The following is a 23,652-nucleotide window of genomic DNA, read 5'->3' as shown; positions in this document are numbered from 1 at the left end:
AATTGGATATTTCTTATAAAAGGTCGACAGCAGTTGCAACTGGAGGACTGCACATCAAAATAGCTAACTGGATAATTGACTGGACTTGTGAGGCTCAGTAGAACCATGATTGCATTCCTGGAGTCAGATCAATTTCAATCATTCTCTGCTTAAATGCACAAGATTTGATAACAAAATGATCAGGAATTGACAATGATAGTAAAACCTTAATGTTCAATTGCAAGAAATAGTCATTTTGTGGCCAAAAGCAAGTGCACATTTTTGCAAAGACACTCACCAACTTGCAAAATAGATGATGGCTGCTGCTTCTGTTTTTGTTTATTTATTGTTTATTTGTTATTAGGTAGTATCAAAAATATTACATCATGTAGCAAAGGAAAATTAGAGCATATTTTCTATAAAATACGTCATGAAGAACATAAATGGTTGACCTGCCTGTCAATAGATTCAGAAATAGAACCACTCTAAAAACATAGATCATGCATAAAGCATTAATTTTAGCATCTTCTATAAACTGAATCTTTGATATTCCTATTGAATACTGTTAAAAAGGTACCTAGAGTATCTAAATAGCAAATCTTTCTTCTTGAATTGAGAAAAATTCCCCAATTAAATGTGATTTAATTTTTTATTATTTCTCTTGGCACAAATAATTTCTAACACCCATTGACTTTTGCCAGCCTTTGCGCCAAGTATAGTAGCACTGCTGATTTCCTGAATTGAAGAATTATAGAACGTGCAATGGATATGGAAATTAATATCAATAACTGCTGCTCTTAACAATGTATATGTGAATAATGAACTAGGCAAGATATTGCAGCCAGTTTTATTTTTTATTTCATCAAAAAACCCAGGAAACACCAGTGATTGTAGATTATGATGAAGAAGTCAATACCACTATCCAACCCTAATCAATCACTCTTGAAAAGGGATTTTAAAATTAAACCAACAGTATCAACCAATGATTGAGGATACCCTTAAATAAAACAAAAGTCAGGTCATACATTGTACCTGTACCCATGTCTTCCAGGAATTATTCAAAATAAAAGGAAATTAAATTAATTCAGGCTCTTACTAGACAAAACCAAATAGTAACTGGCACGATCAAGCAAAGAGATGAATTCATGGCAATCCAAGATCTTATTTTTTGAGCTGAAGTTACCATTTATGAAATATCAAAGCATATATTATCTTGTATTTAACTTTCTCTAGACATTTTGATGTTTTCAGGAGGGGATGCTGATGGAAGTCGGACTCCTTGATCATCAATTCAAGAAAATAATTATCTTATAATAAATAATAAATAAGGAGGAGATTTAAAGAGAAGAAATGTTATCTAACCGAGCCGCTTGACATTAGAGCTTTACATGAGGTAAATCAAGCCCCCCGCTCTGTATACAATTGTAAATTTATGATTTATATATGGGGACGTTGGCTGCTCAGACAAATTTTCTATCATAATATAAATCTGATTGAAATAATTTTTTGTGACACATTAGAAAATAATGTCCATTCGAATGTTTCTTTTATTTTGGGGACATCAGAAAAAAAAAAAAAAAGTGGCAGTTTAGAAATCTTAAGAAGGGATACCCTTCCCATAATAGACAAAGTGACTTGTAGCAATTGCTCAAAAAATGTACGCACTATATTCACAGTGGATCCACAGTTTAACTTAAATGCATTCAAATAATTGGGATAAACATGATTCTCTAAATATTTAATTGGACTGTGTGAGAAAACAGGGCTGATTGCAGAGGCCCCCTAACTTTTTGCCCCCATTTTCCACTTTATGGTGGTGTTTTCCTGACTCTGATGGTGCCCTGGGTACTGCTAACCAGTCCCAGGGCCTGTGCTCTGTGTAAAATGGATATGCAAATTAGGCTAATTATAATTGGCTAAGTTAACCTACCTATAAGTCCCTAGTATATGGTAGGGCATGTAGGTTTAGGGACCACAGCATAGGTGGTGCACACCTAGGTGCACTGCTGAGGTGCCCAGTGTCATTTTAAAGGCAGGCCTGCCTTGCTGGCTGCTTTTAAATTAAAGTTATATGCCAATTCGACTTTGGAATTAAAAGTACTTCCAAAGTCTTAAACTACCTTATTTTTACATATAAGTCACCCCTAAGGTGTGCACTATGTGCCCCTAGGGCTGGGTACCATGTAACTATAAGCAGGGACTTTATAAAAATAGATTTATAAACCCTGGTGAGGTAAAAACAGCCAAATTCGTTTTTCCCTCATTGAAGTAAATGGCCTTCATAGGCTAGAATGGGGAGACTTTATTTTAAATTTTAAAGTCTCCTTAAATGTTGCATACCAAGAATTTGGTATCAAATTCATTGTTGTAATAAAACCCACAACTTCCAGTTGTTGGATTTAATATAACTTGTTCAGGTAAAGAGTTATAGACTTTACCTAAAAAGTTGCCAATTTCAGCCCTGCATTGTTTTTGCTGCTGTGCTCTGATTGGCCAGCCTGCAGCAGCTTTGCAGAGCTGTCTTGATGAGGTGTGAAGTGGCCTGGCTTCACACAAAGGAATGTGCTTGGGGGAGAGAATCTCCCCTCAGCAGATGGTGAGGCAGGAAGGGGGAGGGCTGCCAAACTGGTCTTCAAAGGCAGAGAAGGACATTTGGAGCAACCAGCAACACCCCCACATCCTGCAACCCCAGACAGCTAGGTGCCCCTTGATTAGATTAGGAGAGGGCAAGAGAGGGGTGTGTTTATGATTTTTAGCCACACCAGTGGGTGGGCTCAGCCAGATGTAACCTCCAAAAATCAGATTCAGCCATGTTGGATTTTTAGAGAATGTTGCCCACTGGGATGGATTTTTGCCACACTTCCCAGGAAGTGGTCATCACAGGGGGACGACCCTGTACCTGATTGGAGAACCAGGCCCCCCCTGCTTTTCACCCAGGAGCAAGGATAAAACTGGCAGACCTGCACCCACACCTCAGATCCCCACCAACTTTCAAGAAGAAGGAACTAAAAGAAGAAGAAGGACTGCCCTGCTGGACCCCTGGCCTGCACCTGGACCCTGCACTCAGAAGGACTGCACCAGCTGCACACTTGGGCTTCACCACAAGAAGGACTTTGCCTGGCTTCAACTGGTTCAAGGAGGGACTCCCTGTTTGCTACAGGTGAAAAATTGCTATCCAGAGTCCCCCTGCACCAACTCCTGAAAAGTGACGAGCTGACCACTGTCCAGTGGCCAAAAAGGAGTTTGCGCCAGGTGCATTCTGGGAGTTGAAGTCCGCACCCCCCAAGGACCATCACAGAACTTCTGGACCCTTGGGGTGAGCTGTGGACCCCAAAAGAACCTTAGCAGGACATCTGGGTGAAGCCCCAGAAGTTTGGAAAAGATTTGAGAACTTTTGAAAAAAAAGCTCCAGAGAGGGACCGACCCGCCGCGGAAATTCTAGCCGGCTTGCCTCAACCGCGACCCGGCCTGATTTGGTGGTTCGTCCCGGTAAAGAAAAACCTCCGAAAAAGAGACTAAGTCCGAAGGTAAAAAGTTGACCGGGACCTCCCAGCCATCGTATCCGAGAAGGGCTCCACGGACGTCGGATCAAGATCCAGGTTTACCCCGGTCGAAGGATTTTCATCTCGAAAAAACGACTAAGTCCGAAGGTAGAAATCTCCACCGAGGAAACCCACATCGCGTATCCGGACAAGGGCTCCAGGAGGTCGGATTCAACTGGCAGGTTCGTCCCGGTGAAGCAAAACTTCAAAATAAAGACTAAGTCAGAAGGTAACTTTTTGACCGAGGCCTCCCGCGACCTGTAGCCGAGCAGGGCTCCATCGCGGTCGGCCTGAAAGTTTGACTTTGCCCGGGTCCTGGTGCAACCAGATGACCCGATTGGCGCTTTTTGTTTCTAAGCGCTAGAAAAGTAATAATTCTTTAAAAAATCATATCTCCGGTTCCCTTTATCCGATTTTATTCGTTTTTGTGTCATTTTAAAGATAAAAATATAAACTATTTTTATAAATTGGTTTTTGATTTTTAAACTGTTTCCTGTGTTTTATTTAATTACTGTTTTGTGATATTTGAATGCTTTACACACTGTCTCCTAAGTTAAGCCTTGACGCTCGTTGCCAAGCTACCAAGGGTTGAGCTGGGATTAATTTACTGAGACCTAACTGTACCTAGGTGGAGGTTAGTGGCTTGTTGCTAGGTGTAGGTACCTACCTGCCCTTACCAATAACCCATTTTCCAACAGACTGATAGAAGAAAATCGCCCCACTAATTGAAGTGGGAGATTGAGCGATATGCCATTAAATGCAGGAATCTCAGACCTACTATGATTGATTTTACAACCACCTATCAAAGTGAAATAATTAATGATTAATGATTGCCCTTTTAAATAACGTTCTCTGCTGTCAAACAGAGCATTATATCATCAGCAAAAAGTTGTAATTTGGATATGCTAAAAGGAGGACATGAAATAAGCTCTTCATAACAAATCATAGTCATCAGGGGTTCAATAATAAGGTGAACAAAGAGGGGATATGAGGCATCTCTGGTGAGTTCTGAGAGAAACTTTAAATGTTTCCGCCATTTTGAATTCATTACAAACATGGCAAAAGCATCTAAGTATATATTTTTACAATTTTTTTATAAATTGACTAGGAAAATTGAAACACCCTAAGAATACGAAACAAGGCAAACAAAGTGACTAAATCAGTAGCCTTATCAGCATCGATCATGAGGACTGTGGCATTGGTATTATTACTAACCGATCATCTAAATAAAAAAAGGAGGTTAATTTAAAGAGATCTCTGAGTAGAAACCCATTTTGTTTGTTATGAATCAGTTTTTATGCAATGAGTATGATGCAAAGGGACAATAGTTTAGAGAATAGCTTTTAATGGATATTAAGCAGACACATAGAGTTGTACAAAATGGGATTATTTAGTGGCTCACCACTATAGAATAAAAAATGATGCAGGTATTCAAACACCAATATTTGGTTGTAAAGTTCAATCAGAACATCATGGAGTTGGGGAAAGAACTCTTTATATATCTCAATATGAATATCATCACTACTACTGGCATTATATTTTCCCATTGTATTCAAAATGTTTTTGATCTCACATAATGGGAATGAGCAAAGTTTCTAGTTGGTCCAGTGACAGCTTAGAGAGATGAACTCATGCAAGATATGTGGTTATTGCTTCCTGAGAAATAACTTCAAAAGTCTGATAAACAGACCTATATTAAGTGAGATTTTTTTTTTTAATATCATGAGTTTGATTAACAAGCAAATTAATATCTAGATCCATCCCTTACCTATTGTAGTACTCTTGGATTTAACTTTAGCTGACTGAACTAACTTGCCTATAGGCTTGCATTCTTCATAAGATGATTGTTGAAAGGTCTGCCAGAAAAAAAAAAACCTTCAAGTTGTTTCTTGCTGAAATACCCTGTGATTATTAGAAGGCTTTATTAATATAGAATGTAACTTTAATGCTTTTTTAGAAGCTTCCTGCAACACCATTAACTTCTGTTTGCGTACTTTATTTAATTTGGTCTTATAGGTGACAACCTCTTTCTAAAACATGCTTTAAAGGTGTCCCAGACTATTAAAAGCAGAGCAGGATGAAGACTGATTAAAAAGAAATCTTCAATAAAGATAGGAATAATTTATTTTAATTTTATATTCAAATGAAGCGCTGTATCCAAGATCCATCTAGGAGGAGGAATTGAATCATAATCTAATAGTTAAATCATAGTCACTGTATTTTTACAGTGACTAGAGAATGATTTGAGATACCACTAGCTATTATTGAGGAGCTCTTTCTTTGCAGGGATGGATAAATTAGAAATAATTCTAAGCTGGAGGTGCAATTAATTGTTCAGACAAACGTATGTTGTCTTGTAAGTGCATTCTCAAGATACCCAAAATCTATAAGACAATATTTTCCTTTATACTAAGCATACAGCTTGGGGAATTGGATGAAGTTGAAATCCCCCATTAGGTTTGGACCTGAGGAATGCATTCCTAAATTGTGAATCTGCTGCAATGGAAGAATGTGATCATTGATAGAGCCATAGTAGTTAATAAAGTTAAGTTGTTGTGTATCAAATGTTGCATTACCCAAGGCCATCATCATGAATCAACTTTCAGTTAAATGCCCATGAAAAAAATAGCAATATCCCTGTAAGCAGGGCCTGGCTGCATAAAAACAGTATGAGAAAAAAACAGGGGACAAAAAGCTTTGGATTGTTGGATTTAAGATTGGTCTCTTGCAAAAAAATATATATTGGGGTTAAAGGTTTTGAAACTTTTGATTCAATTAAGAACTGGGCCGTATCTTTACATGTTAAATACACCTTTTATATTACATGGTATGATGTTAATATCCCCAAACATCCAGTACAGATATATCAGCCCTTTGCAAACACCACCTGCAAGAAATGTTTCTGGAAAATTATTTTTTTGTGTTTAGCACCCAGTGCCCTCCCAGCAAGCTTCTCTGAAAATCAACCCTCCCTTTGTGTGGCTTTTAAAAGGCAATTGCCTATCATTACCTTTAGACCGATATCCAACTCATATATGAAGGTGTCCTGTAGTAGTACTCTGAATGCCCCTGTTGCCTGCCAGACTATTGACCACCTAGGTACAGCAAACATCTTTTTTTTTTTACTGTACACAGCAATAACAACTTAATGAATGTGGCAATCAATTAATCCCCCAGAAAAGAATCCATCTGCAAATCAGGTATACATCATAGCCCCTAATGCTTTTGCTCCACCCTAGAATGTCCCTCTCCCAATATATGGCCTTAATGCACTATGAAAGTGTGACATTTAGACTAATTAAATGTAGCGGGGGAGTACCTGAATCAAACATCTCAATATGTTGAAAAAGACCACAAATGTTTTTCATCTCTTAAATTCCTTTAGAAAGTTATGTAATGTCATATAATGCTAGTTATTAGAACTCACTATCACCCAGGAAGGTTTCCTGGTGCTCATGTCATAAGTTTCTGGATATGACCTGGGTACAAAATTTACAGTTTTGATTGTTGAAAGAGAGAAGGTTAGGCAACAGTTCCTTTGAACAAGTTTAACACCCCCTTAAATTCTTTCCTAAGAATATTAATCCTCTTGGAACATGACACTTGAAATCTTCAGAGCCCCCAAAAGATTTTTAATTAATAGCCTTGGCTAGAATTTGTTTAGTAATCAGAGTTCACTAAGATGGTGCATGAATATTTGGCTTGTGGTATTCATTGGCTTGGGGCCCTATCTGCCAGTATTAATTTCAGGTCAACTGTTTTTTAATCAATCTCTTATTGAATTGGGTTACACCCTTCTGTTTCCTCTGGTACACCGTTAAAATGTAAGTTTGTTCAGCAAGAATGACTTTTCAGCTCCTCATGTTGTACACAGGAATATTTGGGATTGAAACACCTTTTAACCCCTTATTTCGAGAAAGGTGTCTGTAATAATTGACTATGCATATTATGAGCAGATTGCACCCCGGCATTTCATGGCTAGGAGCCTTTGGATTATTTGGAGCCAGTAAAGTTGGGCAAGTCATAGCACAATATAAAGACTCCTGAACTAATAATGCATCTTTGTCTCTTTGCGGTTCGGGGCTATTCTCCCCCACAGTAACAGCCCCCCTGCTTGTCACTTTTTTTACAATCATTTCAAATTCAAAAACAAAAAATAGCTTAGATGAAGAGAGTGATCAGGTCATGACTGGAGCACAGTAGACTGCGACATTAGACGTCCATTTGAAAACAACTCTTCACTGCTGCTCATAGGTACCTTCGAAGAAGAATGCATTTCTGCTCAGTGTTAGTCATAGTTGTCATGAAAGAATCACCTATGTTATTGGTTTCAGGCAACTAAGTCATTATATCTGGATCTAGATTTGCCATTTCTAAACGCCAGTTTAAGACTGATATTTTATTGGATAGTGGTTTCTCCTGAGGGACACAACTCTGTAGACTAGAAACATTTTTATGAGTTCAGAGCATTCCTGGTCTTTTACGGAGAGGTGCATAAGAGGTAGGTCTTCATTAGGGAAGCTTAACAAATATGAAAATCTCCAGTCTATGGTGGTTAACTACAATGTGAGATGCTGCTAGTACTGGCAAATTAGGAAAATCCATAATGTGGACACAATTACACAGGAAGCGCAGCAAATGCCTCAGCAATCTGCACCCCAAATCCAAGCCTGGGCCGTAAAAGAACTGACAGTGTTGCTGCTCTCCAGCCGAACTCCTTGCATTGAAGTTGCCGAGGTTTAGGTCCAGGTTCATTCTTTAGTAGTTCTGTATCCACATCATGAATCCAAGAGTATTTTTCAAGAGCCCCAGTCTGTGGTATTTGATGACTTGACTTTCACTCTTTTAAACACCTTCTCACTCACATCTCCACTTGTAATGCAGTAATCCACTGGATGCATTCTTGAGAAATGTCTGGCTCAATAACCAGCACAGAGATTTATTATTGAGCGAAATTTCCTGGAGTCAAAGCAACAGAGTCTATCATGACTGTAGCAATTAAAGTTAGTGGATCAGATTTCACTTCATCCAGCAGATTACTATGTTCATCAGCAGAACAGACCATATCATCACTGGAGTGAAAGATGCTTGCTAGCACCCCTCAAGGAGCACAAGCATATCTTGTGCACTGACTGCATGCACACAAAACATTAATATTTCACTGGAACATAGCAAATATAAAATTTCTTGGACCAAAAAATTAGGGAAGCCAATTAGCTAGTGCACTTTAACCTCTGAATATAAGGTCTCTTCACAAATGGGGCTGTATTTGCTTTCAGGCTTGGCTCTGGGTAAGCGGATGGACGCATAATGAAGGTTGTCATTATTGAAGTTCTCATACATATCTTCTTCTTTAGAGATCTTTGTGTTGGCTCTAGAATGTGGATTGTTTTCAGTCCTGGAACCCTACAGAGAATGCAGACAAGGGGAAGAGCAATTAGAATATTATGGGACCAAATAAGTACAAATGGAAGAGCCACAAAGGTTCACAAGCCTTCATTTTTTTAAAGCTTTTATAAATGAATAACAAGGCATCACACCTTGTGAATTTATTGTGGAATTAATGTGCACACAATTAGATTGCAAGTATATCTATGTGTCCAGAAGACTGGAGTTATGACCATGATTTTATTTACTTTCTTATATACATTTTGCAGAAACTTTAATCAGAAGACTGGAGTTATGACCATGATTTTATTTATTTTCTTATATACATTCTGCAGAAACTTTAATCTACAGAAGATCGGAGATCTCACTTGTTATATGATTTTAAAAAGCATAAAGTTGATCCACACTATATGCATTTGACATGCTATCCATTGTCCTGCACATAAGTTGCTTTCTTCATGCGATTTAGGCAATTGAACGTATCTTTCAGTATCACTGTAGTAAATTTAAGCAACAAAAAGAAGTATACAATTTGAAGTGATGTGAACTTTGCCCCCATAACATACACAACTCTAATGGGTTTATTCACAACATATGTTAAGTAGTACTATACCACTTGTACCACAAGATCCTATTAATAAACCTATGTGTGGAGACCTCTGCTGTCACCTGTCTTTTCTATGTGGACTTCTTTTCCACCTGAACAAAGATTTCTATACATATAGGTTTAGGTTTTACTAGTAAATGGGGGAGGAGCCTGGGGGGAGGCTGAACACAGGGAATACTTACTACTAAATAGGAGGTGTTTAGGGCAGGTAAAGCAGGTTTTCGGAAGGGACACACAAGTACACAAGTACAACCACAAAAGACAAGACCAATAGCTATTCAAAATCTGCACTTCTAAAGTTACTACAGATAGAAAGAACTAAAGCAACCATAAATGTACTTCTGAACAGAGTAAGTCCAGTACCACACATTAATGGTCACAGTATCTGTTGCAAAACAGCCTTAGAAAATTATGGAGGAAAAGACTTAAAAAAACACCCTATATGAAACAATTTTGGCATATTTAAGAGCGCCTAACACCACCTTGGCGGTCCCATAGTGTAATTTGTTTTACACTAAGGGGCGCTAAAGTGAATTTTTCCATGCACCATATTGACAAAGTGTAAACTCTGGCACCACATTATGCCTGAACCAGGCATAAGGTATGCAAGGGGGCGTTCCAGCTCTAGGAGGCCAGCACAAATAGCACAGTGAAATTTAAAACATTTCACTGCACCATTTTTGGCGTCATTTCTAATGCCTGCTCAGTTCAGGTGTTAAAATGATGCTCCCATAGAAATCTATGGGCCTCCTTGCACTGTGCTACACTAGTGTCAAAATCTTTGACGCTAGTGTAGCAAAGCGCCACAATAGTGTCAAAAGTTTTTACGCTACTGTGCTAACGACCACCGTGGTGTTTGTTGCAAATACCTCTCAACACTCTGGATGCAATTCAGAGTGGATGAGTGCTCAACAGTGAGGGATCTCAGGAGGTCAATAGCCTCCTCACTCAGGCAGCAGGGCTCACTGGGACAGGGCCTGAGGTGCCTGGGGTGAAGGAGATGCCCACCCTCCTGGGTGAGTGGCCACGGGAAACACACTGAGGGGCTGCTGGGAGGGGGGTGCTGGTAGGGGGGCAGTGGCTATACCTGTTGTTGGGGTGGGCACAGAGGTGTCCGACACCTCCAGGGAGCTTCCATCGGAGGAGGAGTCGCTGTCTGTGGTGTCCCCTCCGGTCCCCATTGTGGTGCTCCTCTCGCCCTCCGTCCCACTGATGCCCTCACTGTCGGTGGATTCGGCCTCCAGGCCCATGTGGGATGCAGCTCCCTCCGTCGCCGGTGCCTCTGCTCCTCTGCCAGATGATGCTAATGTACACAAGGACAGGGTGACAAAGCAAAAAGGGGGGGAGAGACAGAGGATACACTTGGTCAATGCCAGCAACAACACTACTGTTGGCATATACGACTCACACGGAACAGCCCTATGCACTATTCCATGCACCACCAGTTACAATGCCAGTCACCAGCCCATGGGGTACAATGCTTAACGCCATCAGCTGCACACCTGAAACAAACAGGGCCCTGACCAGTAGTAGATGCCCACTAACACTATTGGGGTTGGAGTGCTTCAGAGCCTGCCCAACAAAGGACCTACCCTGCCATGTTCGCCAGGGCCTAGGGGCACCCACAGTCCACATCCCCACCAAAGCTTAATGAGTGCAAAGTACTGAATCAGATTTTGTACTCACCCCCTTGTGGCTGCTGTGATGCCCTCAAGCGCCCATCCAACTCCGGATAGGCCACCACCAGGATGCAGCACATCAGGGGGATCAGGGTACGATGGGGACCCCTTTGTCCTTGGGAGGCCAGCCCCAGCTGGGCCTCCGCCGTCTTCCTTGCCCAGCGACACAGGTCCTCCCACCGTTTGCGGCAGTGGGTGTTCCGCCTGTCAAAGACCCCCAGGGTCCGCACCTCCTTGGCGATGGCATGCCAAATACCCTTTTTCTGATGGGCGGTGACCTGCAGGAAAAAGAAAGCAGAAAAGGTAATTAGTTAACCGTCCGGACCGTCACACTCATGGCCCACCATATCCCTCTCATCCCTTGACACATATACATTGACCGCCAAACATGCAGCACTCTAGCCAGGACGCCTCATCACCCCCTACATCTGGCTTACATACACAGAAATCCATACATTCATGGCCCACACATCATGCTCACAGTGTAATCACCTGTTTGTCTGGAGGACCGTAGAGTAACGTGTACTGGGGTAGGACCCCATCCACCAGTCTCTCCAACTCCTCTGCAGTGAAGGAGGGGCCCTTTTCCCAGACACATGAGCCATTGTCGCTTCCAGACACAGGCCACAGCAGCACTTGCAGTGTAGGTCGTATCCTGTTGAAGGTCAGGTAGCAAGTGAATGAAGAGATAGAAAATGGTGGTCACATCCGCGGCGGTGCGTACCATCACCGCCGGCATACATGGCCTTTGGCTCCTGGAACCCACAGGGTCAATGATAACCAATGCGAAGTTGCGCAGCGGTCGTTGACCGCCTACCGCAATGGCACACAACACCAGCGGAATTACTTCATTTCCACTTGTTCCTCCTCACAGGTCAAGCAGCCGCCATTTCAGGGGGTCACAGGCCATGGTACCTAACTGCGTCACAGTAGACATTGGAACAGCAACTGACTCTCGGATTCACATACTGGTTCTGTAAAGGAAGAAATGCATCATTATTGCAGATGTGTGATTATGACCCTCTGCTCACCGTTTTCCTCCATATGCTTCAACCGCTGAGGATGAATATGAGATGGAGACATCCTCCTGTGTACAGACTCCTGGTGGACCTGGCGACAATGGAGAACAGGCACATTATCCTAACCTACAGACTTGATCGGGTCACAATGCAATAACTGTTTACCCAATTGGAGCCAGACCTGATTTCAGCTATCCACCAGCCCACAGGTAGCCCCCCTCTAGTGCAGGTCCTGTCAGTGCTCCATTTCCTGGCAAGTGGTTCCTTCCAAACAGTGGCCATGACATCAGGGATGTCTCAGCCTATGTTTTCAAACGTTTTGACCAGAGGGTTGTCAGCCCTGCTTAAACACATGCACAGCTACATTGTATTCCCCCAGGTGGAGGATCTGGCCACAGTGAAAGCGGACTTTTATGCCCTGGGACATATCCCCAACATCATTGGTGCCATAGATGGTACACATGTAGCATTTGTCCCACCCCCCAGAGAAGTGAACAAGTGTTCAGGAATAGAAAAAGCTATCACTCTATGAATATGCAGATGGTGTGTTTGGCGGACCAGTACATCTCCAATGTGAATGCCAAGTATCCTGGCTCTGTGTATGACACCTTTATCTTGCGGAATAGCAGCATCCCATATGTGATGGGCCAACTCCAGAGGCACCGGGTGTGGCAAATAGGTGAGCCCAAGGTCCCCACCCAGTATATGTTGGTGTGTGGATATGGGGTTGTTCCAAAGGGTAAGTATGTGTCTGACAGATGTCCCTCAATATTTGCAGGTGACTCTGGTTACCCCAAACTCTCATGTCTACTGACCCCAGTGAGGAATGCCAGGAGAAGGGCAGAGGAACGTTACAATGAGGCACATGGGAGAACTAGGAGGATAATTGAGAGGATCTTCAACCTCCTAAAGGTCAGGTTCCGGTGTTTCAATATGACGGGTGGATCCCTTTTTACTACTCACCCAAGAAGGTATGCCAGATCGTAGTTGCATGTTGCACAACCTGGCCTTGAGACGCCAGGTGCCTTTTCTGCAGGAGGATGAGCCTGGAGATGGTCTTGTGGCAGCGGTGGAGCCTGTGGACAGTGAGGAAGAGGAGGCAGAGGAAGAAGATGAGGACAACAGAAGTAATGTCATTCAGCAGTACTTCCAGTGACACACAGGTAAGACACTGTAACTTCACTTTACGTTTTAGTTTTCTGTTGGACATTGTACATGGCAGCCTGATTTCTCTATGTCTATGGCCACTTACTGTACCCTTTGGCATCTCTAATTTCAGATCTCTGTGGCCCACTCTGCGTCCTGGTATGTTTAGTGCTGCCCACTAAAGGTCATGCCAATGTTTATATAACTGTACATATGACTTGCAATGTTTTCAGACTGTTGTACTAATACATATTTCAATCATTTGACAGACTCAAGATTTGTATTTGTTCCAAGGGTGTTTATTTAAATGTTCATATGTAGAGGGGGATGTGCAATGGGCTGGGGTGATGGTGGAGGAATGTCCAGTTAGAGTCCAGTCTCTTGGTATCACAGGTGCATTGTCCAATGGGGCATAGGAAGGGGAGTAATGGCAGTTCAAGGTGGACAGGGTGACAGAGTGGGACAGAAGGGTGACAATCAGGAGAGTCCTATTTCCTGGCAGGGGTCTTGGCAATGTTCTCTGGCTTCTGCCTGGATCGCAAGGACCGTTTGCAGGTGGGACTCCTTCTGCAGGGGGTGGGGTGGTGGTGGCCTGTTGGTCCTGTGGCGGGGCCTCCTATCCACTGGTGCTGGCAGAGGTGGAGGGCTGATCTTTGGTGTGGCTAGTGTCAGGGCCCTTTTGTTGTGCCACTGCCTCCCTCATGGTGTTGCCCATGTCAGCCAGCACCCCTGCAATGGTGACCAGGATGGTGTTGATGTTTCTTAGGTCCTCCCTGGTCCCCTGGTACTGTCCCTCCTGCAGCCATTGGGTCTCCTGCAACTTGTACTGTATCTGGCCCATCGTCTCCTGGGAATGGTGATATGCTCCCAGGATGTTGGTGAGTGCCTCCTTGAGAGTCAGTTCTCTGGGCCTTCCTCCCCCTGTCGCACAGCAGTCCTCCCAGCTTCCCTGTTGTCCTGTGCCTCTGTTCCCTGAACTGTGTGCCCACTGCCACTGACCCCAGGTCCCTGATCGTCCTGTGTTTGTGGGGTTGCCTGGGGTCCCTGTAGTGGTAGACACACTGTTAATTGATGTGTCCTGGGGACAGTGGCATGGGCCCGCTGGTTGGGTGCAGAGCTGGTGTTTCCTGAGGGGGGTGGGTGCTCTGTGGTGGGTTTGGTCTGTGGCAGGGTAACCAACTGTCCAGAGGTCCCTGATGGGCCAGGTTTGTCATTGTGATCCAGGTGAGCAGAGCTGCTGTCATCACTGTGGGCCTCCTCTGGGGTGGGACTGGATGTTGGTGGCAACTCCCCTCCGGTGACATTGAGTAGGGGTCCTGTGGGGAAGAAAATGGAGTGTTATTGTATCTGCGTGTGCCATCTTGTGCATGGGTGTGTTTCCCTGTATGGTTGTGATTGCCCTGTCAGCTGTGACTTGTACGCATGGTGATTTTGTGGGCTAGGTGATTCTCTCTAATGGCCATGCTGTGGTGATGGGTGTCCATGCAGGTGTGCGATGGGGTTCCATGGATTGGTGTTACATGCAGGGCTTGGTTTTGGGATGGGTGGGTTGTGAAAGTGGAGTGATGGGGCTGAGGGCAGGAGGAGGAGTTTGTGATGGCATGCAGGTAGGGTGGGAGATATAGTAGTAAAGATATGACTTACCAGAGTCCAGTTCTCCTGCTACTCCTGTAAGGCCCTCAGGATGCATCATTGCCAAGACTTGCTCCTCCCATGTTGTTAGTTGTGGGAGAGGAGGTGGGGGTCCACAGCCAGTCCTCTGTTCAGCTACCTGGTGTCTTGCAACCAACACGGAACACACCTTACCCCGTAGTTTGTTCCACCTCTTCCTGATGTCATCCCTTGTTCTTGGGTGCTGTCCCACGGTGTTGACCCTGTCCACGATTCTCCGCCATAGCTCCATTTTCCTAGCAATGGACATCTGCTGCACCTGTGATCCGAATAGCTGTGCCTCTACCCGGATGATTTCCTCTACCATGACCCTTAGCCCTTCCTTGAGAACCTGGGGTGTCTTTGGGGTGCCATGGATGTGGTGTGATTGATATGTGTGAGGATGTGTAATGTGATATGTGTTCGGTGATGTGTTGTGGTGTGTGCTGTGAGGTGCGTGGATGGTGTATGGGTGATGGTGTTCTGTGGCTCAGATTGAGTGGGTGCTCCTGGCTTGTCTCTTTCTCTGTTCGCAATCTTTTTTTTCATTGAAAGGGTTGTGGGTAATGTGGGTGGGTGTTTTATAGTGGAGTGAGTGTGTGGGTGTGGTGTGTGTATGTGTGTCAGGTGTATGTAGTTTGAATTGTCCAATGTAGTGGTGTTTTTTGAGCGCGGCAGTGTGTACCTCCAATGGTTTACCGCCGTTGAAAGACCGCTGCAGTGATTCATGGGTCCTGATAATGTGGGCGTATTCCTGATGGCATAACGGTGTGGGTTTTGGTCCTGCCAATTTATCACTGGCCTTAGGGCTGGCGGACTTGTGTGGGTGTCTGTATAGTGGCTGATTTCTCTGTCTGGGTGATAATACCTGTAGCGGTATACTGCCGTGCTCACGGTATCTTGGCGGCTGTCAGCACGGCGGTAGGCGGCATTTACCACGAAGATTGGAATGAGGGATATAGTCTTTATGACTAAGTAGCACATACTTCCAATAAAAAAGAGAAAACCTGAACATTTGGTCAGACGGCCTTGTTTTCATTTGAAAGCAAGCTTAGAGTGCGGACAGAACTTGTTCATTATCTATTCAGCTTTGCTATTTATCCAAGAGCTGTCTTGCAAAGACTTTCTGCAGATTGTCTATTAGGCTTAAAAGCCTGTAATTCAAAAGTCTGCAAATATTGCCCTTCATAAAAACTAGGATGATTTCTGCCCCTCCAAGTCTTGGGTATATATCTCCTAGCCACAATTGCGTTAGAGAAAAGATTGACATACCAGACCAATATCTATGGTTCCGATTTAAACAAGTATTCGATCTGGCCAAGGAGCCTTGGCTAGTTTAAGTTTATTAATAGCAGAGAGGGTGTCCTCTAAGATAAACAAATGGCTCAGCAGTCTCCCAAATAGATGGATTTTATGCCTCCTTAACAGGGGACCTTATTTAGATCTTGGCAGATGGGTTACTGCAGCACAAACGTTTTGGATGTCCCATCCACCAAATAACAATTCCATTATACCCTATGGAAATTATAATATGACGGACGGAATAACCCTCAGGTTCGTGACAGAGTAACCCATCCGCCAATCTAAATCAGGCCTTTAATCTCCTAATTCCGCTTGGGGATGTTGGGTATTTTAAAGTTTTAAGGCCATTTAATGCAAAGAAGTGGTCTAACCACTTCTCGGTTCAATGTGGTATGAATAGGTTCTCAAACTATCTAAGCTCCTGTGTCAAATTATATGCCAAAAGGATATGCTGGCATTTGTTTTAATAGCCTGTTGCAGATTATGTTAATTAATTTCCTACCAATCATGCTTGGCTCTTGTGAGTGCTGCCTTATATTTAGATTATGCTGGCTGGATACCTATGCGCCTACATTCTGTGATGACTGCTTTCAACATCACTTTGGTCAATTTGCACTCTTAATTGAAACAGTTGTGATTCTGTGCACAAGTTGTCCTAATATGGGCAGTTTTTTAAATGAAAAAATATTCTACAATTTGTTGAAAAAACATCTATGTATATCTGAAATTGGAACTGTGGGAACTGGGACTTGACAGTACTGGGGGCCAAGAGACCCTCCAATAGTTGTTGGATAAGATAGGCTCTGGAACCCGGTATACAAATCACCCAGTATTCATTGGGGGTTTTGCCTCCACAGTATACGAAACATGACCATTTATAAACACCTTCTCCACTGCTCGTGTCTCCTCAAATAGGCAAATGTCATACTTCCTTATAAAAGAAAGTCAATCAGGATTTATAACTTTAAAGGCAATCCTGCCTAAATTCCTGGATATCATTGAACAAGTATCTCCTCTGGCTCGTAATCTTCAACCCATGGTTCAATTAATCATGGTTCAGTGCGACTACAATTAGGAACTAGTTCAGCCACAGATGTCTCTAACTTCCCAATTTAATATTACTGTCAACGGGCAGTCAATCATTTTCTGCTATACCAAACAGAGGGAAAATACAGTTATGAATAGGCAATGGGGTCAAAGAAGGCAATAAAATGGAAGAACCAGCCCCACGTCCAAATGAACTGTCTTTGTTAAGGCAACATGGATGGTAAAAAAAAAAACAATGACACTGCATGTATCCTATTCCCATTATACGATATTGGGGTCAGCAATGCAAAAAAGATTTTATCAGGCATGGATCTCAGAAATTAACCACAATGCAAAAGTTTAGGAGACGGGCCAAGCCATTCGGTTTGTGGTCTGTTACAATGTCATTCACAAGATCTGTTGGCCAGAATTTCAAGTCAGTGGCAAATGCACTGACTTCCTAGTCAGCGACTAGCAACTAGCAATTGCTGCACCATTTCCCCCAAGGACACCCACGGACCTTTCACCTGCAGGAACTGCAACTTCAGTGGCAGTCTTAACAAGTTGAATGTACTCTCCGCACAGAAAGACACCAACAACCTCGACAACCCAATCACCTGCCTGCTCCTGAACATCCTTTCCTTCCACAAACACGCCACTGAACTCTGGAACTTGATCAATACCACCTGACCAGACATTGCCTTCCATACCGAGACCTGGACCAACCCCACCTCGGATCCAGACATTGCCTTTGCCATTCCCAATGGTTACAGCATACTAAGGAGGGACTGGCCCTCCCGCCCAGGTGGAGGACTTGCAATCGTACACAAGTCCTCACTACGTGTCAAGGCCATCCCAGAAGAACACTGCCCCACCATGGAACACCTTCACTTCCTGGTCCACTCCAACCACAAATCCTCCATCCGCGGCACCCTGGTGTACAGGCCACCCGGCCCTCACCCAGGTTTCATAGACAACGTCATAGACATCGCAAAACCCCAGGCCCCGGCGTCAGTCAACTACCTCCTTCTCGGAGACCTGAATTTCCACCTCAAGGACCGCACCGACCCAAACACCACCACTCTACTCAACGTTCTTGCTACCCTTGGCCTCAGATAGCTGGCCATGCACCCGCACACATCACAGGACACACACTAGACCCCATTTTCACCTCAAGCAACCAGATCACCATCAAGACCATGTCCGTCCCAGGCTGGAACGACCCCTGCTGCATACACTTCACAATCACCCCAACAAGCAGCCATACCCACATCTCCAGGACCACCTCAGGAAATGGAACAAAATCACCAACCAGCAACTCACCTCATCGCTCGCCAAATCCCTCCCTCCTCCCTCTGACGACGCCAACACAGCAGCACGCAATCTCAATGCACGGATCACTGAATGCCCGACATTCTAGCCCCTCTCCGGCTGACATCGGCCAAATGGGTACCTAAGAAAGCCAGCTAGTTCACCACTGAACTCCAAGAATCAAAGCGTACCATCAGACGTTTAGAGAAAAAATGGAGGAACAGCCAAATCAGCAAAGACCTCACCTCATTCAGAGCTGCAACCACCGCCCACGGATGAAAAATCAAGAATGCAAGGAAGGACGCACACTGGGAACACATCAACTCTTCTGCACGCAACTCTAAGGAACTCTTCTCAGTCATCGAGTTCAAAGATCCCCCCTCCGGAGCCACCAGCATCCCCCAGTCACAGGACCTCTGCAACAAACTTCCCTCCTTTTTCCACCACAAAACCATCCAGGATATCTATGACAGCTTCCTCCCGGAAAATGCTGGCACCGGAACCTGCGACCGACCTCCTCCACCCAGAACCCACCCAGATCATTCATAGCTGGTCCATGCTCACCACAGAGGAAACAGTCAACATCATGAACAGCACCCACTCCATAGCCCCCTCGGACCCGTGCCCACACCACATATACATCAGAGCCAGCGCATCCATCGCCCTGAGCTCCGTAACACAATCAACTGCTCCATCAACACTGGAACTTTCCCCGAGGCCTGGAAACAACAAAATACGCCCTCTCCGGAAGAACCCTTTGGCCGACCCATCAGAACTAAAGAATTTTCAGCCCATCTCGCTATTACCCTACCCCTCCAAAGTACTGGAGAAAACAATCAACGCACAACCACAGAATTTCATCAAGCCCACATGTTGGGTGAAACTCGTTATGTTTATGTTGCAGTAAATCCACTTCCACTAAAACGTTGAGTGAGCATCTTTATTGTTTGTTTGAAGTTTGGGAGTTTTCAGTCAGCGTGCTCCACTGGGAGGATGTTCCACCCCCATGGATAGTGACTCCGGCAGGAGCGTTCGTTGCTTGGGATATAGATATATTACCTAGTGGCAGTTGCCACTAGCTAGTTATAGTTATAGTTAGGACCAAGTAGAAAGGCATTTTTTGTTTTGCTAATAACTTTGGTCCTGGTTGATAATCTTCACAAAATTTTCCAAGAAAATACAATGCTCATTTTAGCTGCTGTTTGGAAAGTGTTTGAGTGATTTGTACAAGGGGGGGGGGTAGAAGAAAAAGAGAGAGGCCCAAATCATGTTTTAAACATCCATTTTTCCATAGGAATTTTGAACAGCAGTGGCACTGAAACTACTGGACGCCATTACACAAACTTTGGCAGAAAGTTAGGCCCTGGTCCAGAAAGCGACCTTTTTTCATTTTGGTGTAAATTCACTCAGTAGTTTTTGAGAAATTAACTGGAAAATAAATTAGTATAAATATAGGGATGCAGTTCCGTTCTGACTCCATGCAGAGCGTTGCAAATCTGTGAGCCATGAAGAGCAGTGTGATTGGCTGACCGCAAGCTTTTTAGAAAGTTGCACCCACCATTTTATTCACCGGCAATGGTCCTGGGGGATGGATTGCTCTGCAAAAAACAATATAAGGGGTCAGAGTAGATGTACCCTAACCCCAAAGGTGAAATGAATAAGTTGCTGATGGATTAAATATAGGTTTGAATAGTTGAAAACACTTTTTTTAATGATCATGGAGTTGTGACTCCTTGCGGCACTCAGAGCGGCCCCATGTAACGTCATGATGAAATCATGAACCCTGACGAGAAAAAAATAGGAAAAATACAAATATATATATGCACAAACCCATTATTACACACACTTTGACAACCATTCAGACACTCACCTATAGTCATAGCCACATTCTCACCATCAAGCACCCACTCATACACCCACTCAAACTCTCAAGCACCCACTCACAGACCCACTGACACTTATAGACACACTCACAGACCTACCCAGACAATACACACCCACTAACAGACTCACTCAGACAATAACACACTCACCCACAGACCCACTCAGACTCACACACCCACTCACAGACTCAGTCACTCACTTATGCACCCAGTCCGAGATCCACTTACACGGTTATGCACCCACTCACAGACCCTCTCAGACTTTCAAGCACCCACTGACAGATCCACTGACACACTCAGATACCCATTCACAGACCTAGTACCACACGCATGCACCCAGTCACTCACCCACTGACCCTTATACACACACCCGAGACCAACTAAGACCCTTATGCAGCCATTGACACACCCACTCAGACCCTAATACACCCCCTCACAGACTCACTGAAGCCATCAAGAACCCACTCACAGACCTAGTGACACTTATACCGCCACTCATCACAAAACCCACTCAGACACTCAAACACCCATTCACAAACCCACTGAGACCCTCAAGCACCCACTCAGACAGCCAGTGACACTCATACTCCTTCTCATAGATGCACTCAGACACACACACTCACAGACCCACTCAGACACTCAGACACTCACTCACAGTCCCAGTCACACACTTATTCACCCAGTCAGAGAACCACTCATGACTGTTATTCACCCACTCACAGATCCACTCAGGCTGTCAAGCATCCACTCACAGACACACTCAGATACCCACTCAAAGATCTGGTCACACACTAATGCACCCAATCAAAGACCCACCAACACTTATACACCCACTCAGAGACCCACTTAGACCCTCATGGACCTGCTCACAAAGCCACTCAGACCTTAATGCACCCACTTACAGACCCTGTGATACTTATACACCCACTGATAGATGCACTCACACACACACACACACCTACTCACAGACCCACTCAGACATTCACGCACCCACTCAGACACCCACTCACAGAGTCAGTCACACACTTATGCATGCACCCATTCACAGACCACAGACACTTATACACTCATTCAGAGACCCACTCAGACCATTATGTACCCACTCACAGACCCACTGAGACTCTCAAGCACCCACTCACAGACACAGTGACACTCATATACCCAGTCATAGATGCACTCAGACACACACACACTCACAGACCCACTGAGACACTCACAGACCCACTTACCCACTTATGCACCCAGTCGGAGACCCACTTAAACCTTGATGCACCAACTCAGATACCCACTCACTCTGTGAAGCACCCAGTCACAGACTCATTCAGATACTCTGATACCCATTTAAAGACCTAGCCACACGTCATGCACCCAATGAAAAACGCATAGACTCTTACATACCCACTCAGAGACCCACTGAGACCCTCACAGACCCAAGTACACCAACTCACAGACCTAGTGATACACATACACTTACTCACAGATGCACATAGACACACACAACCACTCACAGACCAACAAAGACACTCACACACCCACTCACAGAGCCAGTCACACATTCTTGCACCCACTCACAGACCCACTGACATTTGTACGTCCACTCACACGCCCACTCTGACCTTTATGCACCCACTCACTGACCCAGTGAGACACTCAAGCATCCACTCACAGACTCACTGGGATACCCAGATACCGACTCGGAGACCCAGTCAGACACACATGCACCCAGTCACAGAGCCACTAACACTTTGAGAGACCAACTGGACCCTCTTGCATCCACTTTCAGACCCACTCAGACCCTAATGCACCCACTCATGGATCCACTTAAAGCATCCACTGACAGACCCCGTGACACTCATATAACCACTCATAGATGGACTCAGACACACACCAACTCACAGACCCACTCAGACCCTCACACACCCACTCAGAGCACCCACTGACAGACCCACTCAGACACTCATGTACCTAATGACTAAGCTGCTCATGGCCTCACACACCCACTCAGAGACACTGACACCCTAATGTATCCAGTTGCAGACTGACTCAGAGCCTCACATCTGTAGTCACAGATCCACTGAGACATCAAACACCAATTCAGAGACACACTCAGATACTGACACACCCACTCACTGCAAAATACACAAAAGGTGTGGAGGAAATAAGGTTACCCCACACGACCAGAATCACTTTGATTGTGATCTTATCACCACTTGTGATCTCTTTTTGACACTGTTGTGTTGATAAGCAAGCAGGGAATTCCTCCTTATGGAAGAGGTTGTCTCACACAATTGGTTGTGTCATGCTTTATCACTGACCACCTCTACCCACCCTGGTAAGACAGTGCCACCAGGGCGGACTCAACTTCTCGTTCTTAGATAAATTTGCTGGATGATATTGGGATCCAGATAAGTTAAAAAAAGAATAGCGGGCTGCCAGCAGATTTCACCATTAGTAGTGGTGTCTGATGGTATGGTTAAAAACATACGTCAACGGTAATCATGAGTATAATGACTCATCCCGTCCTTGTGAAAGCCAACAAGTTTCTGCCCTCATACTGAGCCTAACCTGGTCTGAGGCATTCTTTAGGGCAATGGATCCCTAGTCAAGCATGAGTGAGCAGACTCCTGTTCTACCTCAGGGGAGAAAAAAATTATGTTTACATACTCAAGTCCTACCTGAGTGGCAAAGTAGACTTTTAGATGCCTATTTGAGAAAGATAATACATAAGCATAACAAGGACTACATCATACCTAACAAAAACTACAAAATCAAAGGTGAACATGCAAATTGGAGAAGACAGCAAACCACTGCAAACACAAGTGCTGAGACTAGTGCTAATACAACACAACATATGTTTCATAATTCATCGGACTGGATGCTATTCTTTAGTCGATCGCTAATTATCTATATTCTGTGTTTATAAAAGCATTTGTTCTCAAACTATGATGACAAGTAATACAGCTATCATCCTAAAATGTCCTTACCCTAAATTATAGCGGTATTGGCCTCTACTCTGAGGCTAGGATGATGCCCCATGTAGTCACACACAGCGGAAGAAGAGAACAGAACCATGCATACACAGTGGGGAACAGCTAATTCTGTGTCTAAATAGGAGATAGT

The 23,652-nt window shown here is 44.2% G+C and overlaps 1 protein-coding gene across 1 annotated transcript in view; it reads right to left on the bottom strand.

Annotated features, from left to right (window-relative positions):
* Window positions 1-337: 337 nt before the first annotated feature.
* The window catches only part of LOC138246552 (myeloid cell surface antigen CD33-like), a 248,615-nt gene continuing 225,300 nt past the window's right edge, over window positions 338-23,652 (bottom strand). Inside the window, exon 7 of the mRNA XM_069201222.1 lies at window positions 338-8,927. Within this exon, the coding sequence (XP_069057323.1) occupies window positions 8,739-8,927 (189 nt within the window). The 3' untranslated portion in view covers window positions 338-8,738. The remainder of the gene's footprint in view (window positions 8,928-23,652) is intronic.

This window comes from Pleurodeles waltl, chromosome 7, assembly GCF_031143425.1.
Source record: "Pleurodeles waltl isolate 20211129_DDA chromosome 7, aPleWal1.hap1.20221129, whole genome shotgun sequence".
Lineage (NCBI taxonomy): Eukaryota > Metazoa > Chordata > Amphibia > Caudata > Salamandridae > Pleurodeles > Pleurodeles waltl.
Note: the sequence above shows the minus strand (reverse complement) of the source record. Positions and strands in the feature narration are given on the sequence as shown.